The sequence below is a fragment of the Alexandromys fortis genome, unplaced genomic scaffold (genome assembly GCF_014885135.2).
Source record: "Alexandromys fortis isolate MF-2015 unplaced genomic scaffold, M_Fortis_MF-2015_v1.1 scaffold_16, whole genome shotgun sequence".
Lineage (NCBI taxonomy): Eukaryota > Metazoa > Chordata > Mammalia > Rodentia > Cricetidae > Alexandromys > Alexandromys fortis.
The window spans coordinates 17,443,796-17,463,776 of NW_026067893.1; the positions used below are offsets into that span (position 1 = coordinate 17,443,796).

Below are 19,981 nucleotides of genomic sequence, written 5' to 3' on the forward strand. Positions count from 1 at the left end.
TGTTACTTTAAGTAAGGTGGGCCAGAGTCTTCAACCTCCGGAGGGGAAGGGAAGGCATTTGAAAAAAATTTAAAGTAGGTGGAGTATTCTTGAACCGCAGTTTCTCGTCTGTAAAATGGGTATGAAGTTGACAGTTATTTATTAAACTTGAATTTTATCACTAACCAATACCTCAGTTATTGTATTAAACTTGGCACAGTGTCTGGCACGGAGTATGCCTCCAATAAATTAGAGATCTGATTATTAATAAATACCAAAATTGATGATGGAGCCAGGTTCTATTTGATGCCAAAACTCCCATGCTTCCCCACCTAGAACACCCAGTGGTGTGCAAGTGGAGATATGGATATGGCTACCCCAGGATGCTCGCAGGTTAGTGAGAAAGAGATTGCAGGACCACAAACGGCCATCAAGGGGCAAAGCCTACCTCCCCGGTCCTAAGGTATGCCAGGTTCGGCATAGTGCTCACACAGCATCATTCCCAAAGAGAACAGTCATACAATAAGGTAAATGAAGTAGAGCGGGTATGAGGTCAACTGGGCCACACAGGGCAGAGGTTTTCGGGAGCCACGGACTTTTCTAGACAAACTCCATCAACACTAAGAGACTCCTCAAGCGTTTGGTGCTGAGGCACCCGAGAAGTCATCTAGTCCTGCCCCGTTCTTTGCAGAGAGTCCGAGGACCTCAGACTCTGCTGCTTGGTAGTCCTCCAGCTCTGGGCCACACTGCCCATAGCTCTTTCAAAGATCTGAGGCCAGGCCACTCCCCACTTCCTTTCCCAGAAAGCTCCAGCGTATCAGAAGCATGTGGCCACAGTTTGGGGAGTAAGTGGGTAGTGCTGGGCCCTCTCATCAAGAGGCAGAAAAAGAGTCCTGCACGCCATCCTGCAAGCACCCAAGATAAAAGGTACCCAGTCCAGGAGGCCCCGTGAGACTGAGAGTAAGGAGCCAGTGAGGAGAATGCCATCACTTCCTAGGAAGCCCTGCTCAGAACCCGGGTGCCATACTGTCGCCCCAGCCTGCGGGGAAGAAGAAAACCCAACTGCAGCCAGTCGTTCCCCTAAAGATAGCCCCTCTGTATGGCCCTCCCCAGAGCAACCACAAAGAATCCTACCTCAGAGCGGCTGGATGCCTCTCCAAGCTAAGAGCCGACTTCCTTCCTTCTGTGGACCTGCTGGGGAAGGAGAAACACACCCTAGCTCCCGGATGCTCCTGGATGGCAAGGGAACAGGCACAAACCAAATGGAGGAAGGCAAACCGGGAGTGCAAACCAGATGTGCAACTCAACCCTGCTGTTCCAGGCAGATACAGGAAAGAGAGAGAGGAGGGCTTTGGGACTGTCTCCAGAACACAATCATTAGAAAGTCACAGTACCTCAGCCCATGCAGAAAGTTTCCCATGTGCCAGATGCCATGTTACTCTAGAGACCTAGCATAAGACCCAGTGACCCTTCTACACATCTATCCTTGAAATTTTCCCCTCACTAAGAGACTCTGGGATCAAAGCCTCAGGTTCATGCCAGGCAGTCCACCTCCACACTCTGAAGTGAAGCAAGGCATTTCCCCTCTGAGCCTCGGGTTCTTCATCCACAGACAAAGGCAGGAGTAACAGCCCTGAGGAAGGGCAGCAAGGCTCCCTCCAGGTTGGCACAACACCCGACCGATGGAATGTGGGGCTGGTTATAAAATCTGTCCCAAGCCCTCCAACTCCTGGTTTCACTTCTCGCGGGCCCTGATTTTACAACAATCCATAAGTCACTAACCAAGCCACACTAGACCTGTAAGACTCCTTCCCAGCAAGACCCATCCGTCACTCAGTTACAAATGCTGACTTCATTGGGGAATGGGCTAAACACAGAGTCTTTGCTTTGAAGAGTCCAGGCCTGTGTTCTGAACAGCTCGGGGGAGCACAGGGCCAATCAGCCCTCATCCATTCTCCTGCCTCTCCAGGGTCCGCAAACATCCATCTCCTGCCCACAGCCCTCTCACTCCGTTCTGATCCATCAGTCATCTCCCTGAAGCCATCTTCTCTGTATCCAACCACGTATCTGTCAACCCCCCTTTCCTCCGTCCATCCTTCCATCTATCTATCCTTCTATCCATCCATCCATTCATCCCATGGTGCTGTACCCTCTTAAGACCTAGGCCTAGAATTCCAGACACACACACACACACACACACACACACACACACACACACACACGAAAGAAACCATGACAGTCCAAAAGGATTTTTCCTGCTTGAAGTCCTGACATTCAGGCAGTATGAGTGAGGACTGGGTCGAGACAGAATGTATTTTTCCTCTCCCTCTCTCCCAGAAGATCATGAAGACAGCCACAAGAACACAGCCAGGGTGACCTTATTGAGAGCTGTCGCCAGCACGGGAGAGGCCAGACCCTTGCCTCTACCTTTAATTGAGTTATTTGGTGGCCATTTGCAGTTCAATTGTATCTATCTGCACGGCTTCTCAGCAGCCCAGTGCCCAGGGGCCTTCAGATTGCACAAGCTGCATCTTCTCCCTCTTCCTGCCAGCCAGAGATGGGCTGTGTCTCCCATTCAGTGCCAGAGGCGAGGCATTGTGACAGGCAGCTGAGGCGGAGAGGGGAGAAGCAGACCTGAGTCAGACAAGATCCCCACACTTGAAAGGTTTACTGACTAATTGGGGGTAGCAGGGAAGGGAGCCTCACTATATATGAGGCCTTGTAAGATATGTGTGATGTTTCCTCCTTCCCAGGCATCGAGCAACACTGCTCTCAGGTGGTAGCTAGTCCCCAATCACTTTTCCATTACAGAAATCAATAACTTGAATTACTCCAAAATAACGAGCACCTCCATCCCGCTCCAAAACCAATTTTTTTCTGTGTCTGCGTTTGCCCATGTGCTTTACCCTGGGCCTGGAATCTGTCTTTACGAGTCAGCCCAGGTAGAATGGCGTCTCGTACCTGACCATGGCATGCTAAGGTAGAATGCAGCAGGGCTTGGAGTCGGGGACTTAGATCGGAATCTTCGCTCTGAGTAGTTCAGCTGTGGGCTCTCACCAAGCTCCATAACAACCTGGAACATCGGTTTCCTCGTGTATAAAATCAGATCCCGAGTACAACACCCACCAGAGTGTTAGAGAAGCAAGCGGAGTAATGAGGCTCAGGAATGTTCCTGCATGTATGAGGGAGGGAATCACTGAAGCCTTGGATAAATATCTGTTCATTCCACGTGAGTATCTGAAACCTGTGTCACCAGCTCATTGCATAGTGAGGTCCCAGTGTCACCGCCATAATAACATTCGCATCTCACAATGAGGAAACCAATTACCATTCACAACGATGCATTCTTGTTATTGCTGCTGGTTTACAAAGGAGCAAGCGTAGACCCAGGGAAGCTAAGGGAATGGCTGGGGGTCGGGGTGGGAGGTCCCTGGATGGGGCCGCCCTCTGATACCTTCACAGTGGTTCATCTCCTCTATCGTCCCTGATTCAAAAGCAAGCCCTGGTGCTACCCCAGGATGCTATGCCCTGCATCCTGCATCCTGCAGATGCTGAAATGACAGGTCCTTTGAAGGACCTCTTGAAAGAAGAGCTGCAAGCACAACGTACTCTGCCCTTGGCTCTGCCTGGGAAAATAGAGCCTCCTAAGAGTCACCTGAGAAGAGACATGTGGGAACCCTCAAAGGCCACACTCTGAAAGCCAGAAGAGAGACATTACAGACCACCTATTTCACACAAGGTGTATTTCTAGCCATTTTCTGATTCTTTGAAACCAGTTATCCTTAACCTTTTGAGGTTGGTCCTGTGTACTTTGAGAATCTGCTGAGAGCTATGGATTGTGTCTCCCCGATAAAGGCACTGATTATACTCCTAAGTGCAGGATTTGGAGGTGGAGGTTAAGTGAAGGACTGGTAGCTGGGCATAATGGCGCACACCTTTAATCCCAGCACTCAGGAGGCAAAGGCAGGTGGATCTCTGAGTGTTTAAGGCCAGCCTGGTCTACAGAGTGAGTTCCAGGATGGCCAGAGCTACATAGTGAGACCATAGTGAGGTTTTCTTAGGCACCAGGGACCTTCTCTTTTGACAGCCTCGCTCTCAGCATAACAAATATTTTTGTTTATATCCACAACCCACAGCAAACGGGAGCCATGCACACGTGTGTATACATATGCATGCTGAGTTGCAATTGTCTGGTTTGACATGAAGCGTATTAATAGATCTTCAATAAAACATGAATCCCACTGTTGTGCTTTCTCTTCCTATCTTGGAGCCAATAAACTTCTTTGGTTAATTCAATAAAACAGAGAAACATGCATAGATCTCATGTGTGCAGTACAGTGAATTTCTAAGAAGCGAGATCCCTATGCTACCAGCTCTCCGGCCCTGAAGCAGAAGACCCCCTCTCCTCCACCCCCCTCAACAGAGGAACAGCCATGTCAGTTCTTTCTTCATAGACCACTGTGTCTGTCTTTGAGTCTGTTCCAGGCTGTGTCTGATTGCTTTTGTGGAGCCAGTGTTTTTAACCCAGGTCTCAGGCTTGGGTCTGAATAATCGTGTAAAGCGGTTTCCTATTTGATGGCCAGGGAAACTGAGGCTGCCTGTAAGCCAGAGCTCAAAGTTTTGGTCGTGTTTGGGGCCACATTTTCAGCAGCTTGTCCTTGAGAACAGAAGGCAAAGGCAAGGTGAGGGTGCTTCCTACAGGGACCACACGGGATGTGAGAGGGGTTCCGAGACCAGCAGTTCCCGAAGCAGCTGAAACTGGCTCCGGTCCTCCCTTGACCCACACCTATAGAAGCCGCAAGCAACAGCTGCTGGCTTAGCTAAGGTGGCTGAGGAAGTTTTGCAGCTTTTCTGCAGCCTTTTGGCTCTTGGGTGCAGTACATGATCCCGCCACTTGGCGGCACCACGAACTTCTATAAACTCCGCGGTCCTCTTGTCACAAGGGCCCTCCCTAACTTTAACTAAAGCGAAGAAGCCAGTCTTTAACCAACAGAAGAAAGCCAATGTATGCAGCAAGGAAAGACCACGCACCAAAAGCGTGCATGGGGTGTGCCAGGATGGTTGTCCCCTTCAAATGGAATCAGGAGTAACCTGTCTTTGGGGTCTTGTGTCTGGTTGTCAAGGGGGAAATAGTGGCATGGCCACAGCCAGCCAGAGGGAACAAACCTCGGCTTTAAGAACAGAGGCAGCAGAGAAAGCCACACTTTATCAGATCTGCACCGTCAGGCCTCCGCTGCCATTCACTAGACTGTCCCTGGGGGTCCCACATGCCTGTGAGCACAGCCCACTCAGAATCCTGTGCTACTGGGGCAAAGAGATGCCAGGCCTGCTTCAGAACCCAGACCCAAACAGCCCCAGGTCTTTCCCTGGGAATCTGCAGCTCCAGTCTCTGGGTAACTAGGGTGCCTTTAGAGCTGAATGTACCCCATACCCTTTCTGCAGTTTGCAGGTTTCTTCTTAAAACCAAGCTCTGCTACTTCCTGTGTAAACTGGGGCAGTTGAACTTCCGTGCATGTGCCTCATCTGTAAGATGGGGATAGACGTTCACACCGTAGAAAGCTCACTAGAAGGCCTAAGCATGAAGGAGGTTGTGGCTGAGCCTAGCTAGGACCCGACAAACAATAAACATTAGGCATATGCTAGCTACCGTTTTTCTTCCTTTTAAAAAAAATTTTCTTTAAGCATGTGTGTGTGTGTTTACCTGCATATATATCTATGTACTGTGTGTGCCTAGTGCCAGAGGAGGCCAGAAGAAGGTGTTGGGTCCCCCCTGGACATAGAGTTGTGAGCAGCCGTGTGGGTGCTGAGGACTGAACGCAGGTCCTCTAGGAGTGCTCTTTACTGCTGAGCCATCTCTCCAGCACAGTTATCACCGTTTATCACCGTGACCATTGCCATTTAAACGTGGGAGAGCTGAAAGCCTCTCAGCCAGGCAAGCCCTGGGAGCGGGGTGTTGGGTGAATTTTCGCCAATTTGTAAATCCCCAGTCTTCTTTCTTTGGGGCTTCTTCACTAAATAGTTTGGCTGAGGTTCAAGCCTGACCTCAGGGTACAGCAAACTTCCCACCCAGGCAGAACTCCAGCACGACCCTCCCTGCCACCGGGGCAGCTCCCAACCCACTCACTCACATGCCAAGACTGAGCAGAGGCAAAGGTCCAGGCTCCCCAGGGCTCAGGTGCAGAGCCAGGTGTCCCTTCGAAGCAGCAAGCAGAAACTTCTGAGCTACCTGGAGCTCTAGTCCACAACACCCAGAGACCACCTCCACTTTGGCCCCAACCCCAGGACCAGAGCTGTGGTCCCTGTGACCTAATAAGGTCCTCTCTGGATCAGATCCTGGCCAGAAGATCTGTGTGGTCCAGCCCCGCCACAACCCCAGGCAACTTCCTATTTGGGAGGAAATCCCTGTTTTAACTCACCCACCACCTCTCTGACCAGGGGACACATTACTCAACCTCCTGAGACTTTTGAGAAGACTCAGCTAATCTTTAAATCCCTCTTATCCCTAGAATATGGTTTTGGTAAAGTATCTGGTATTCCGTAGGTGGTTAATAAATGCTTAATTTTATGATTTCCAAGACAGAGCTATGCCAATTTCTAATATCTATCTGCTTTCTAATCTTTCCCTAAAATTACTGTATGCATATGATGGGGAGTTGTGCATGTTCCATGGTGCACATGTGTAGAGGTCAGAGGACAATTTTGTGGAGTTGGTTCTCTCCTTCCACCTTTACTTGGGTTCCAGGGCTCAAACCTAGGTCATCAGGCCTGCGTGGCAAGTACTTTAACAGCTGAGCCACCCTGCCAGTCCATTCTAGCCTTCAGTAACAAATGGCCCATGTGATTTGACCCAGACTGTGCCTGACCTAGAGTAAAAGCTCAAGAAACAGACCCTACCTAACTCACTGACCAATTACTTTTGGTTTAGCTTTCATCTGAGCCTACTGTCTCCAGACAAAGCCACAAAGCCACCAAGGATTAAGGAGTGGTAAAGGTGGGATGTCCACCTCCCCACTGACCCACAAGCTCCAGAGAGAGAGGGGGGAGAGAGAGAGAGAGAGAGAGAGAGAGAGAGAGAGAGAGAGAGTTCATCAGTCCTGTGTCAGCTTTTTCTCCTGTACACACTCAGCCAAGCTTCTCTGCATGAGCTGGGATGCAGAACTAAGCCCATCACCATGGACCAGTAGAAATAGCATGGAGCCTCAAGCTGGCAAGTCCTTTTTATTGGAAAAAGAATAAAACGAAAGGTCTTCATTTTGCCTCTTCTCAACCTTCCCAATGTCAGTGTCCCAAAGTCATACAGCAGGTTAGGGAGGGCACAGGCTTCTGCCAGGAATTGGGCAGGGGGAGGGGCTGAAGCATGGGAAGAAGGGGTTCATTGCACCAGGGCTTGCAGGCTCAGGCTCCCTGAGGCTTCAGGGGCTTGGCCAGCCCTCTCCATCTCTCTGCGTCGTCTCCTGACATCACACGCTGCTGCTGTGGCCAGCAGAGAACAAGGCCCTCTCTGCTCCAGAAAGCTACTATAGTGGCTGGTGTCTCCTGTCCAGTTCTAGCACCTCCTGTCTGCTGAGGTAGGCACCCTGTTTCCTGTCCCTATTCAGGCCCCAGGATGCCCCCCACTGGCTCCCCCTGAGAGCCACAGCACCATTGGCTGGCCAGCCCTTCTTCCCTTGCAAGGCACACTGCCTTGAATGTCCAGGGAGCCTCACCTGCAGGACTTCAGGGCTCTGACACTTAGGCAGGCTGAATTTGCAGCATCTGTGGCCCCACTATGTCACAGGGGCCAGAAGAAGGGCACCAAAAACCACCCAAACCTTGGCTCTGCTTCCCCTAGGATCCCAGCTCTTCTCCATCAGAATATGCATAATAGAGCCAGAGATAGGAGAAAGGCCAGGAGCAACAGTCCAGCAGCAGCCCAGCTTTAGGACACCGACTTGTAGAAGACCAGGAGGGACCCACCTCCTGCTGCAGACCATTGTGTGACAGGACAGAGCAGGCCATGGTAATCATTAGCCCATCAGCCAAAGAGAACACACAGAGTAGTCTCTCTCTACACACATGCTTTCTCTCTCTCACACACATGTGCACACTTAGATATTCATACTCACACACATGCATTTATTCTCATACAAGCATAGGTTCGTGCACACATGTGCACACACCCACTCACACTTGTGCAGTCACACACATACACCCGCATTCATACACCTGTATACTCACACACGCACATGCTTTCCCACCCATAAACTCACATACATTTGAGCACACAGTATACACGTAATACACAAATTGGCTCCAGTTCGGGAGTTCAGGTGCTGTCCAGCTGCGTTCATCCACAGGGTTTTACCATACCCCAGTGGAAACCCCCCTCCCTCAGAGTCCCAGGCAGAACACCCATAACCAGCTCCTGGTGGGGTGCAAAGTCTCAGAGTTGGGTGCTTCTTGGCAAGGCTGAGAGGACTTTCTGCTCTGAGTGAAGGACAGGAAAGCCTCCACCTTAAGAGAAGCTGGATAGCTCCCAGGGCACCCATCTCCCCAGATCTCCAAAGAGGAGGTGGGATCATTGACAAGCCCCATGGTGGCATTGGGCCTTAGAGCCCCGGGAGCAGAATCCAGGTAGACAGGGGCTTTGAGGGTGAAGGATCATGCGGGGGGGGGGGGATTCTCCGGGTCCTCCTTAGAGTGGGGTTAGAAGGCAAGGAAGAGAGGGTTCATCCAAGCTGGCTTCCCCTCTCCCCCGCCCTCAGACTTCCCAAGGAAAACCTGGCTCTGATGACCTGGACCATCCCCATGGGAGAAAGTCAAGTCCAGGGTCAGAAAGGGGAAGATCCTGCCAACGGGCAAAGGACTGGGAACACGGGACACCGGGTAATCACCCTCCCTCCGGCTCCACACGGCAGGGTGGTTCCAGAGAAAGACTCAGAAGCGGGTACTCTGGTAACGCAGCCTCCGCAGATCTGCCAGCCCCTCGCTCCGGCCATACACCTCCCTGCGGGGACTCTCGGCCAGTCACCGAGCCCCCGCCCCGCCACCGCCAGCGCTGCTGCTGCCGCTGCCACTGCTACTGCCGCTACTGGAGCTGCCGCTGCTGCACCGGTCCTCGTAGATGGAGATCTCGATCTGGGATGCTGGTTAAGGAGCTGCGAGCACCCAGCTGTTAATTGGGAAAGGGGGTACAGACCCAGCAAGAGGCCTGTAACTGAAGCCCGCTATGCCCAATAACAGAGACCAGAAGGCCTGAAGTCCCAACCCTCTCCAAACCTCAGCTAACCTTTTCCGAGAGGACACGGGGCTGAGTGCACAATGGGATCCCATGTTGAGTTTGGTCTTCCTCAAAATGCGTTATGGGATCCCAAGTCACAGGTGCACCGGGAAATGGTGTAATACACAAGCAGTTCCACTTGCTGATAGCTACTGGCCCACCCAAGTTAGGTCAGTCCCTTCATATTTGCAAACTGGGGACACTAACAGAGCCTTGGGACTCCTGTGCAAATTAATGGAGTATCTGGGTGCTAAGCGCAACACAAGGGCCCAGCGAAAAAGAAGCATGGGCAAATGTGTGTTTCTAGACTACTGAAAGGGGCGCTGTTCCCCTGAACAAAGGTTCCAAATGGGGTCATCAGAACTGTCATCCAGCCCCTGCCAGCCTGTCACTAAGATAGCCACCCCAGAGGAGGATCCCCATCCTGGAATTCATTCTTTTCATCTGTGTTCAGGGGGTGGTGAGGCTCAACACAGAATATTAAATGAGATTACCGAAGTCTTGCAGATTCTCTGAGGAGCAGACAGCCTTGCAGGATAAGAGAGCCTGGGCTTGAATCCTGACTTAACAATCTGCTGCTTGAGGGTAAGGGACAGCCAGTTTCCTTTCAGGGTTGGTCCTGGTACAGACACGAGGGTAAGATGGGCCCAACTCCTGGGCATGCGATGAAAATCATCTGAGATTGTATTTTTCAAAGCCTTCACATGTTGGCTGTCTTATAAGCTCTAGTTGCATGCAGTTCAATAACTATAAAGCCTGAAACTCACAAGTGGCCCCAATAACTGAAAGGGGAGGGGCGCCTATGACCAGTGATGTGTGGAACCCTGAAAGGACCCTAGCAAGGCTCTTATTTCCTAGTAACATCCTCAAGGGCCCCACTGGGTAGACAGCTCTGCGCCCTCACACAGAAGATCCCAGAAGGATACAACCCTCATCCCACGTTCCACGGGATCCGTGAGCAGGAGGCCTCGAGGCGCAAAGACCTTCTCATTCTGCTCCTGGATGTAACGGGAGATCTTCTTGAGAACCTGCAGAAAGAGGGGTCCATAAGGATGAGTCTGTGGCAAGGAAGCTGGAGGAGGGGAGATGGGGAAGCACCACCTTCTCATAGTGCGTCTCCATGCAGAGGAAGATGAAGTAGGCTGTGGCGCAGGCCAGGCAGCCCTCCAGGTAGGAGCTGCCCCCAATCTTCTCAGCCTCCGCATAAAAACCATTGAGGGTCTTCACGGTCTCTTCAAAGAGCTGCCGCTCGATCTGGAGGGAGAGAGGTGGACTATTAGCCTCCCCAAAGTGGGGACAATCCCAGTCGGGCCACGGATAAGAGCACTGGTGCCACATGAGTGGGAGGTGGTGAAATACTGACACACCGACATGACCAGGAAGCTGCAGGCAGAGCACACAGAGCCCAGGGGACAGACCAGGAGTCCAGTTGGGACTTATCCCTGAGCTAGATGTGTGGTCCTGCAGTAGTGGCTTGCCCGTGCTGTGTGGGTTTCCTCATCCATAGGATGGAAACAAGCAGGACTGTCGGCCTCCCTTGGGAACAGGAGACTCACGATGTCCTAGATCAGTGGTTCTTTCTCCACCTTACAAACTCTACAACCCTTTAGTACGGTCCTCATGTTCTGGTGACCCCAACCATAAAATTTTTGTTGCTACTTCATAACCTCAATGTTGCTACTGTTACAAACCTTAATGTAAATATTCAGGATAATGTTAATGTGCAGGATATCTGATTTGCAACATCTGTGAAAAGATCAGCTGACCCCACACACACACACACACAACACACACAAAATCCTATGGGTTGAGACCCACTTTCATGGATGTTTCATGCAGAAGCTCAGACAAGTATTCTGGTGACATCAGTTCTCACTGTAATGGTTGTGCCAGAGCTCAACAACAAATTCCCACAAGCAGATTCTCCAGATTTGGAAGGTGTTCCAGCTGCTTGTGACTGACAGAGGGAGCTCTGGAGAGCCACTCTCGGAACACTTTTCCTCCCAGCTAAGAAGTTACTAAACACCAGTGACTCTGTGTGTGTGTGTGTGTGTGTGTGTGTGTGTGTGTGTGTGTGTGTGTGTGCATACAGGAAGCTGACCTGTAACCATAACAACAGGAAACACTAAGAACTCTACACACCAGCCTTTTATGAACTCTCACATGACCCCAAAAGCATTCTTGCCACCTCCACTCTCTGACAGGTGAGGATTGCTCTGCTGCTGAGACCAGGAGAACCCTGAGGCCTCACCTCTGACCTCCTGGCCCCTACCACTGTTAACTCCCTGTAAAGGGCAGATGTGCATTCTTGAGAATGGGATGCTCATGGTTTTCTGAGAGGTCTTGGGGATTCAGTCAGCAAAGACCAGCCGTGCCTCACCTTTCAACCTCCTCACATCATCCTGGTCTACAACACAGAGCAGCACTGGGTCTCTGCCCTCCTCCAAACCAAAATCAGCTCTAAGGCAGCCCCTGGTAGGGACTGTACACCCTTGGGAAGAGAAGGAGATCACAACTCTTGGCTGGCCACCTTAGATACTACCAGCAGATGAAGATGGAACATCAGGCCCCCTCCTCACTCTTTATAAGACAGATGAAAACAAGACGGAAAGCAGCCCCCAGCTCATTCTCTGTGTCTCTAAGCTTCCCTGCCACAGCTGACCACATGGTATCTACTTTCATCCACACCTGCTAAGGATGCTTTTGCATCAGAATGAACATCAGAGGCCAGTGGGAAAGCAGAGAAGGCAGGCACCTGGCTCTTCCAGTACCTTCTAAAAACTTGGGTGAGTCACTTCCTGTTTCTAGCCCTGAAGGACGCTTCTGCTTCTGAAGCTGTGTGTGTGGTGCAACGTAATGATCTGGTTAAAACACGTTCGTATTTGGGAGCTCTGAGGTAGGCTGGGAACCTCGCATTGTGCCTGAGTTCCCTGGTGGTGCTGACCCTGTCAGCCACAGGGTACAATTCTGAAACAAGGGCTTAGCAGTAGTGCTCGGTGTGGGCTGCGCGCTAATACCATGTAGACTGTTTTTAAAGCCAATGCTGCACCCAAATCTCAGCCCCAAGAGGTGAGGACTGAAACAGTCTGGGAAGGGGAGGGTAGGTCAGAGCAGCAAGCACTACTGTCACCCTCCCTTCCCAAGCAGATGCCTTGTCTGTCCCCCACTTCCCAAAGCTCATAAGTGGCCCCAATCCGGTCAAGAGTGGGAAGAGACGCTGCACTAGACAGCAAGCTACTACCCAAGCAGGATCTAGGGACCACTCAATTCTTGCTCACCTGAGAATTCCTCATTAAAATTGAAGTGTGAATAATTATAATTTAAATAATAATTTTTAGTTAACTTAAAAGTTAATTTGCAAATTAAGATGTAAAACAATGTCTACTCCCAGAGACTCTGAGTGATTTGGGGTGCACTGAGATTTTTTTTTCAGCTGCCCAGAACATTCTAGTGTGCAAGCCAAGGTTAAGGACAGTTGTCAACAAGTGGGGATTCCTAAACCACAGGTCAGCAACTGAGTCAGCATGTCTGTTGATACCCAGTCTAACCCACTAGGACTCGGGAATTTACATTTGTTTAACAAGTTTTCTAGAGGATTCCCATGCAAGGGTAATTTGAGCTACTGGACTGGAACAAGTCTGAGTTTTTTTTTTGTTTTGTTTTGTTTTGTTTTTCAGAGAATTTTCTGTGTGGAGATGCAAGACTGCAGTGGATTTATCATTCTTCCATTCAGGGCGGCTAAATCATGCATTTGTGGTACTGCGTGTCACAGAAGACTAGAGAAAAAAATACGTTCTAGGAACACCCCGTGCTACCATGGAAGTAGAGCTCGTGTTTAGAAAAGGTGTCCTTACCCGGCTATCCAGCTCTGGGGGGAACTTGGTCTGGAACTGACAGGTGGTACCGTCGCTGTAGTCTCTCTGGATAAAAACCTTCGTGGCCAGCGATGCGCTTCGCCGGAGCTCCTGGAGATTGTGGACCTGAGGAGATGGGCAGGAGGCACACACTCAGGAGACCATTGTCTCCCTGTACTGATACGAAGGGATTGATGAATCCCGGCACACGCCAGGCTCCATGAGGGGCCTTGAGAATCAGGCCCAGTGCAGTTTACACGAGAAGCTGTCTGAGGTCATCACCAGTCTGCAAAAGTAGCAGGAGCAAAGCTGGGCCAAAATGAGACACTCAGAGCCATCAATCACAAGAGAAATGAGTTCTAGCAAGGCACAATGGCACCCGGCCCTCTCCTTGGAGAACTCAGCTCCAGTCAATATGGAAACCTTAGGCCCTTCCAGCCTGGGGAGTGGGGCTTGTGGAAGAGAGGAAACCTTTATGTGTTCGTGAACTCCAAGGGATACTGAGGTCCAGGCTAAGTTCTGAAAGGTCAGAGAACACCCTCATTAGTTTTCTTACCCCCAGAAAAGGGCCCAGGAATGGCTGTTTCCCGAGAGATAACAGTATAAAGTGGACTGGGGCCAAAAGTTGATGCAATAGGTTTCCTTGATAGGAAGGTGGGGTGACTTCAGTCTGTCCATACAATCTGACCTAGCACTTGAGGGGAATGGGCTCTATTCCCCCAAAGAACAAGGTCTCTTTCTTCTTCTACCTCTCCAGCCTCAGTCGCTCACACTGGAGATAAACACCTCATTGGTGAAATACGCCCATCACTGGAGCCACATGGAGACCAGGCCCTGAAGGCAGAGTGAAGAAACAGCCAGTTAGTCCTGTGTAATTAAGCTGAATCCGTTCAGTCACTCGACTCTTATTTATTGAGTCCCTGCTAGTACCAGGCTCTCCGGATGCTGAGCAAAAGTCAGTCTATGGGCTCCAGGGAGGAAGACAAGTAAATGTGTAATGAATTAGACCGTGATGGATGGCTGAAACAAAGTCACAGTTACCCAGAAACGCTTATTCACAGAGGCTTCCTGGAGACTGTACAGAGTCCTATGGGGGAGGTTGACCAGAAGTCAAAAGGGGAGGAAAGGGTGACCCTGGGAAAGGGAGTAATGAAGACAGCAAATCGTGATCTGCTCCAGTGGTTCGAGGCAGTGTTTAGCAAGAGCAAAGCTGGTTTGCAGAACAGATACAATCAGCGGGAAATGAAGATGTACTGCAGTCAAGGGTGAGATCACAAATAGGACGGGTCTCTGCCAACAGGAAGGACTGCGGGTGGAGATGACAAAAAGCTGAGGGATGAGTCGAGAAGGGTTGACAAGACAGAAGGACTGGATGATTGGTCTTCAAGGTCTTAGAAATGAAGCAATCTGTGAACATTACCTAGGCTCTTCTAAAGTAAGGTAAACTTTGCTTCAAGCAAGAGCTTTGATCTCAAAGTTTTGGGCATGAATTAAAAAGCATCTAAGTGCTCCTCCAGTTTTAATATTTCTTGACTCCACTATCCAGGATCTTCTTTGAAAAGGTTCCCTTTTAGCTGAGCATGGTGGTGCACACCTTTAATCTCCACACTTGGGAGGCAGAGGCAGCTGGATCTCTGCAAGTTCAAGAGTTCAAGGCCAGCGTAGTCTACAGAGCAAGTTCCAGGACAGCCAGAGCTGTTAAAGACAGAGAAACCCAAAAAAAAAAAAAAAAAGACAGAGAAACCCTGTCTTGGGGGTGGGGGATGCCCCTTTTAATATCTACTAGGATCTTAGGATAATTTTGAAAGAATCCACATGTTTGGGTAATATAACTAACTCATCAATGCCTTTGCTCCATCTGGTTATGGTTTCTCTGTAATGCATTTTCATGAGACAGGAAAAGGACTGTGACCTTCCCTGCCCTTCCAAAGCCAGAGTACAAGAGCCAGGTATGGATTCATTCAGCTCGGCAAGGATCATTCTGACACTTTTGTAGCAGTAGGTAAGCCTAAGGGACCTGCTGGAAGGGATTCTTTTTGTCATAGTTCAGGACTAAAATAAAACAGTGCTAAACCACAAAAGGTGGTGGTGAGAAAGGAAAAAAGGCAGAAACAATGTTTCAAGCAGTCTGGCCTGGACTTGGCTTCCTGCCAGAGGCAACATTCTTTGTCTGAGCCTACACACACACCTGTGTATACATAGATGTAGGCGATACTATGAGCCATGACAGTGTGTCTCTTAGTGACTGGCTGTTACTTCTTTCTCCTAGGAATACAACAAAATTCTTTCCAAGGCCTCCTTGCAAGTTGGAGTGGGCACGTGCTGCACAAAGCGAGTGAAATTGATGAATATCCTATTTGACTCATACAGACCTGAAACTCCTCCCTTCTCCCAACACCAGAGGAGCCAGGTATTGAAGACTGCAACAGGAAAGGGCCTAGGACCTTGAATGACACCTTGAAGGACATCTGCCTCTTGATTGGGAGCCTCCCATTCAGGACTTTACTGAGAAGGGAGTGATCCTCCATTACTAAGACATTAGGTGCTATCTCACATAATACAGACCTATTTCCTCTTGACTGATTTATTCACTCTCAAGTTCTTGGAGTGGGAGGGATCAGCACCCTCCCTAGCCACGGCAGTATCCTAAACCTGAGAGCCTGTCCTGGCTCCAAGTGACCAGGCATCCACTTCTGCCCCTGGAGAATGTATGTCAGGCGGTGAGGAGTCTATAGAGGAGATGAGACACGTTCACATGGAAGCACCTTGGTGTGCCAGTCCTAATGGCCCACATACCACAGGCTCTGGCACAGTCAGTGTAGAGTAAGATTGTAGGCAAGAAAGCATCTCCTGGTCCTCTTCATCTGTGGAAGATAATCTGCCTGATCTCGGGCCACAGGATCCTTGAAAAGTCTGCTCTTCTCTGGCCCCCATTTCTTCAAAGACGCTAAACTGGAACCTGTAATCATCACCCCTCCCATCTCTGACTTCAAAGAAGCCTTATCAGGAGTGGTGAACATAAACATTTCCAAAGGCAAAACAGTGGGCTGGATCCAGCCTGTGGCTAATAAGAGAGCTTTTGACCTGTGCCAGAGAGCCAGCTGGCCACTGCCATTGAAGAACGTACTAGAGATGGTAGACAGCAGGTGACGTAGTGTGTCCCTATACACCTGGCAGTCCTTCAGGCTGGGCCGGTACGGAGCAATCTCTGGAAAGCAATGAGCTCCTGGGTCGGGTATGCCCAAGACAAACAGGAGGCCCCAGCCGGTCCACAGATCCATCCTCACTTAAAACCATCTCATTCCTTAAGGTGCAGGTGAGGTGAGCTCATAAATCATGGGATCTATATGATGATCCAACACTGGGCTGGGCTGGGAGTCACTGGCAGCCAGGTAAGCCCCGAGGGTGGGAAACTGGGCACAGGGCCACCCTTCCTCTCAGCCTACTACACTCAAGCTCAAGCTGGTGACTCAGAGATCAGACCTCCACATACCCCGCCTGGGTAATGCTACTTGGGTGCACTTAGAACATCTCTGATGTGCCAAAACCCACTTCGAGAAGCCCCTCCAACAAAAGATACTTGCCAGTTGCTCTTGGCCATTTGGACTATTTCCTGGGCAGACACACATTCACAAAGGCCTGTTGCTCAGGAAATAGACTCAGGAAAGATCTCCAAATGAGGTCAGGACCTCACTCAAGAACCTTCTTCCCCCTCACACACATCCCTCCCCTAATGCTAACTTCTAAACAGAAATTAGGAAGCAAAAAAGATCATTTCCATGTAAAGCCATTTCCCCTCTCCCTCCCCGCCCCCTCTTTCTCTCTCCTCTTTCTTCCCCTGGAGCTCAGCTCCCTCTTTGGATGCTAAGGAAATGACCATGGGAACTTGAAGTGAGGTTTTCCTTTCCCCAGCAGGTTTTTCCTGGTAATCTCAATCCAGTCCTAATAGTGAAAAACAGCCTAGGGGATGACTCACCCTAGCCCAGACACCATACACCCTGTGCCCTGGCAGAGCCTGAGTTTCTTTCCTAGGCACAGCTAGTAGGGTCCAGCCAAGACCGAGCTGTGAGACCGAAAACATTTCCCGTTCATCCTAAATATTCTTCCGTCCTTCTGTCCTCAAGATGACCAGCCAAGCCAGTCAGGGAACCTAAGTGCCTCTGGCTCGGTGCTTCTCAACCTTCCTAATGCTGCAACCCTTTAACACAGTTCCTCGTGATGTGGTGACTCCCAACCATATCATTATTTTCACTGCCACTTCATAACTGTAGTTTTGCTTCTGTTATGAATTGTGATGCAAATATCTGATATTTCCAATGGTCTTAAAGGGGTCACGACCCACACGTTGAGAACCATTGCTCTAGCTCTTCCTGACACTCCGCTCCTAGCTCAAAGCCCCTTCCCAAGACCCCAGCACTCTTCTCTAGCAAGCGTCATACTGGCTAACTGGATATATTATCCTGGTTGCAAAGCACAAAAAGGTAGTAGTCAAGGAGGCAAGATGAATTATTTTCTCGACGTGCAGTCGCATCATCTGTAAAATGGGCTGCTGAAGCCTTCCTTGACTCCTTCTCCAGGCTGAAGCAAGCTTCCACGCCTCAGTCATCTCATCTGCTAATTGCACATAATAACACCATCCTTGCCCACTTCACAGAGCTGCTCAAACACTCAAAGGCGTTCTGTGTGCCACAGTGCTGTATCCACAGAGGCATTATGAGCGAGCCTCTCCCAGGGGAGAGTCATCAAGCCTACCAACAGCTTCCTGGAAACCTGGCCTCAGCCAGGAGGTGTGAACCTGTGGGCAGAATGAATGGGCCACAGCAGACCTGTAGGAAAGAGACACTAGGAGAGCCTGGCCTCTCCGGATCCATCAGACCTCACTATCAACTGCTGCTGCAGTCTGGCAGGCCTGTCTGGGAGGCAAGCAGCCCCTTGGCTCCTTCACGTTCTTCTCCATCTCTGTGGTACTTCTGAAGCACTCTGCATTCCTCTAGAATGTGTTGCCTGCACATGGGGGTCTGGGAGAACATGAGTCCCTCCTAGCTAGCCTGTATAACATCAGAACGCAAAGCCAGGCAACAGCGGGAGACTCAGTGGAATAATGGCAACAGCACTTGGGACAGCTGCCTCGCCACTCACCAGGAAGCCCAGAGGCACACTGCACAGGATCATCCACAGGCCTTTGATTTCCTCCTTGGCAGCATTCCAGCTAGGCTGGGAATGGGGAGACACCACAAAAGAAGACAGTAGCAGAACTGGGGAGTGTGCGGTGTTACACTCTGAAAATTCAGAGAAACTTTCAGCTCTGCTATTAGCAAGTGTGTGAGGACCAAGCCAATAACCCTTCTTTCCATATGTCAGCTTTATCATGTGCAAAGAGCTCACATCTCTAGCACAAAATGAGGGACAGGGATAACCCCTAGGGGCAGAGACAAAAATCCTGATTTCTTAAGCATTGCAACAAGAGTTTGCCTTTAGCTAACAGGTCCCTTGGTCCTTAGGCACACCGTGAAGAAAGCAGCCCTCTCCACACACAGGCAAATGTGGGCACTCTGGGACCAGCAACTCAAGCAGAGAAGAAAAGCAAGGCATGGTAATTCTCAAAAGTGGGGGCTGGTGCAGGAAGTTCTTAAAACCAACCACTTGGGTCCTGGGCCTGAGGATGCCTTTGTCCACGCCCTCCTCCTAAGGAAATGAGGATGTAGAGGAAGGTCTGTCTTCCTTAGTCAAGCCTTTTGGGTTAGAAGCAGAATACTGTGCCGCATAGCAACAACAGCAGTAGGCCACCTTCCCTCCCCTTACACAAGCATACAGGGATTTCCAACCCTCCAGGGAATCAGAACCCTGTGTTCAGAAGGGGAAATCCCAACCTAAGCTGGGACCTGGTGCTATTGGTAACTTGTGGACTCTCCAGGGCTCAGGGTGGCATGAGCAAGATTGACATGCCAGAGGTGAGGGGACCACTACCCAAAGTCCTGCTCTTCTGCCCTGCTACTCCCTACCTGGCCCCCATGAACCCGGGAAACACCCCCTACCCCCACCCGCCTCCGCCTTCTCCTTGCGCCCAGTCTGCCCCTAGTGGGGAATCATTCCCTGCGGCATTGCCTGCGGGCTAGGGTGCTGGCAACCTACCTCAGTGGCCATCTTCAGAGGGTGCTGACCACTCCTAGGTGACTCGAGGTCTGGTCCCGAGGGGCTGTCCGCGGTGCTGACTCGGAGAGCGGGTGGGCTGGCCGAGGCCAGCAAGGGCCTGGGTGCTGTCCTCGGTGCTGATGAGATCTCCGACGCCCGAGGCGTGCTCTTGCGGGCAGCAGGGTCCCGGAGAGGGTGTCTGTGCTGTCCACGGTGCTGCTGCGGGAGCCGGGCCGGGGAGGCGAGGCCGCGCCCTAGGCTCCTCACCGCTCGATCGCCTGCTGCCAGGGCTCCTGCAAGCAATGGCCCAGTTGACAACGGCAGCAGCGGCGGGTACGGGGGCGGCGGGGGAAGGAGGGGCCAGTGCCTCGGCGGGCGGGGAGGGGGAAGCCGCGGCCCCCAGACTCCGGCACCCGCCGGAGAGGAGCCCCGCCCGCGGTCACCGGCTCCTCTCCCGCCCAGCCCCGTCCCGACCCCGCCCAGCGCCCCGCCTCTCCTGCCTGCCCTCCCCCTGCAGAAGAGCCTAGAGCTCGGTGCAAGCTATCACCGCCTCCCGGGACTTCCAGAGGCAGAAGAGAGAGGCTGGACTCTGCCGCAACACACTCCAGCCTGCAGGAACGGAGGTCGCGACCGGCCTCAACCTTTCCAAACTCCCCCAATATTAGATTCTAACCCCTCCCCCACCCTACCCCAGGCTGCCTCCTCTTTTCTCTCCTCTCTCCTCTCTCCTCTCTCCTCTCTCCTCTCTCCTCTCTCC

The 19,981-nt window shown here is 51.1% G+C and overlaps 1 protein-coding gene across 2 annotated transcripts; it reads right to left on the minus strand.

Moving 5' to 3' along the window:
* Positions 1–7,201: 7,201 nt before the first annotated feature.
* Golga7b (golgin A7 family member B) lies at positions 7,202–19,557 on the minus strand. Of its 2 annotated transcripts, none has more exons than XM_050149036.1 (5): positions 19,225–19,557; positions 13,093–13,218; positions 10,340–10,492; positions 10,165–10,266; positions 7,202–9,096 (listed from the first exon to the last, which is right to left on the minus strand). In XM_050149036.1, exons 1-5 carry the CDS (start codon positions 19,234–19,236, stop codon positions 8,986–8,988), a joined length of 504 nt encoding a protein of 167 aa, XP_050004993.1. In that variant the 5' UTR covers positions 19,237–19,557; the 3' UTR covers positions 7,202–8,985. The 2 variants fall into 2 exon arrangements, with proteins under 2 accessions (XP_050004993.1, XP_050004988.1); XM_050149031.1 differs by lacking the exon at positions 19,225–19,557 and adding an exon at positions 18,232–18,434.
* Between the last annotated feature and the right edge of the window lie 424 nt (positions 19,558–19,981).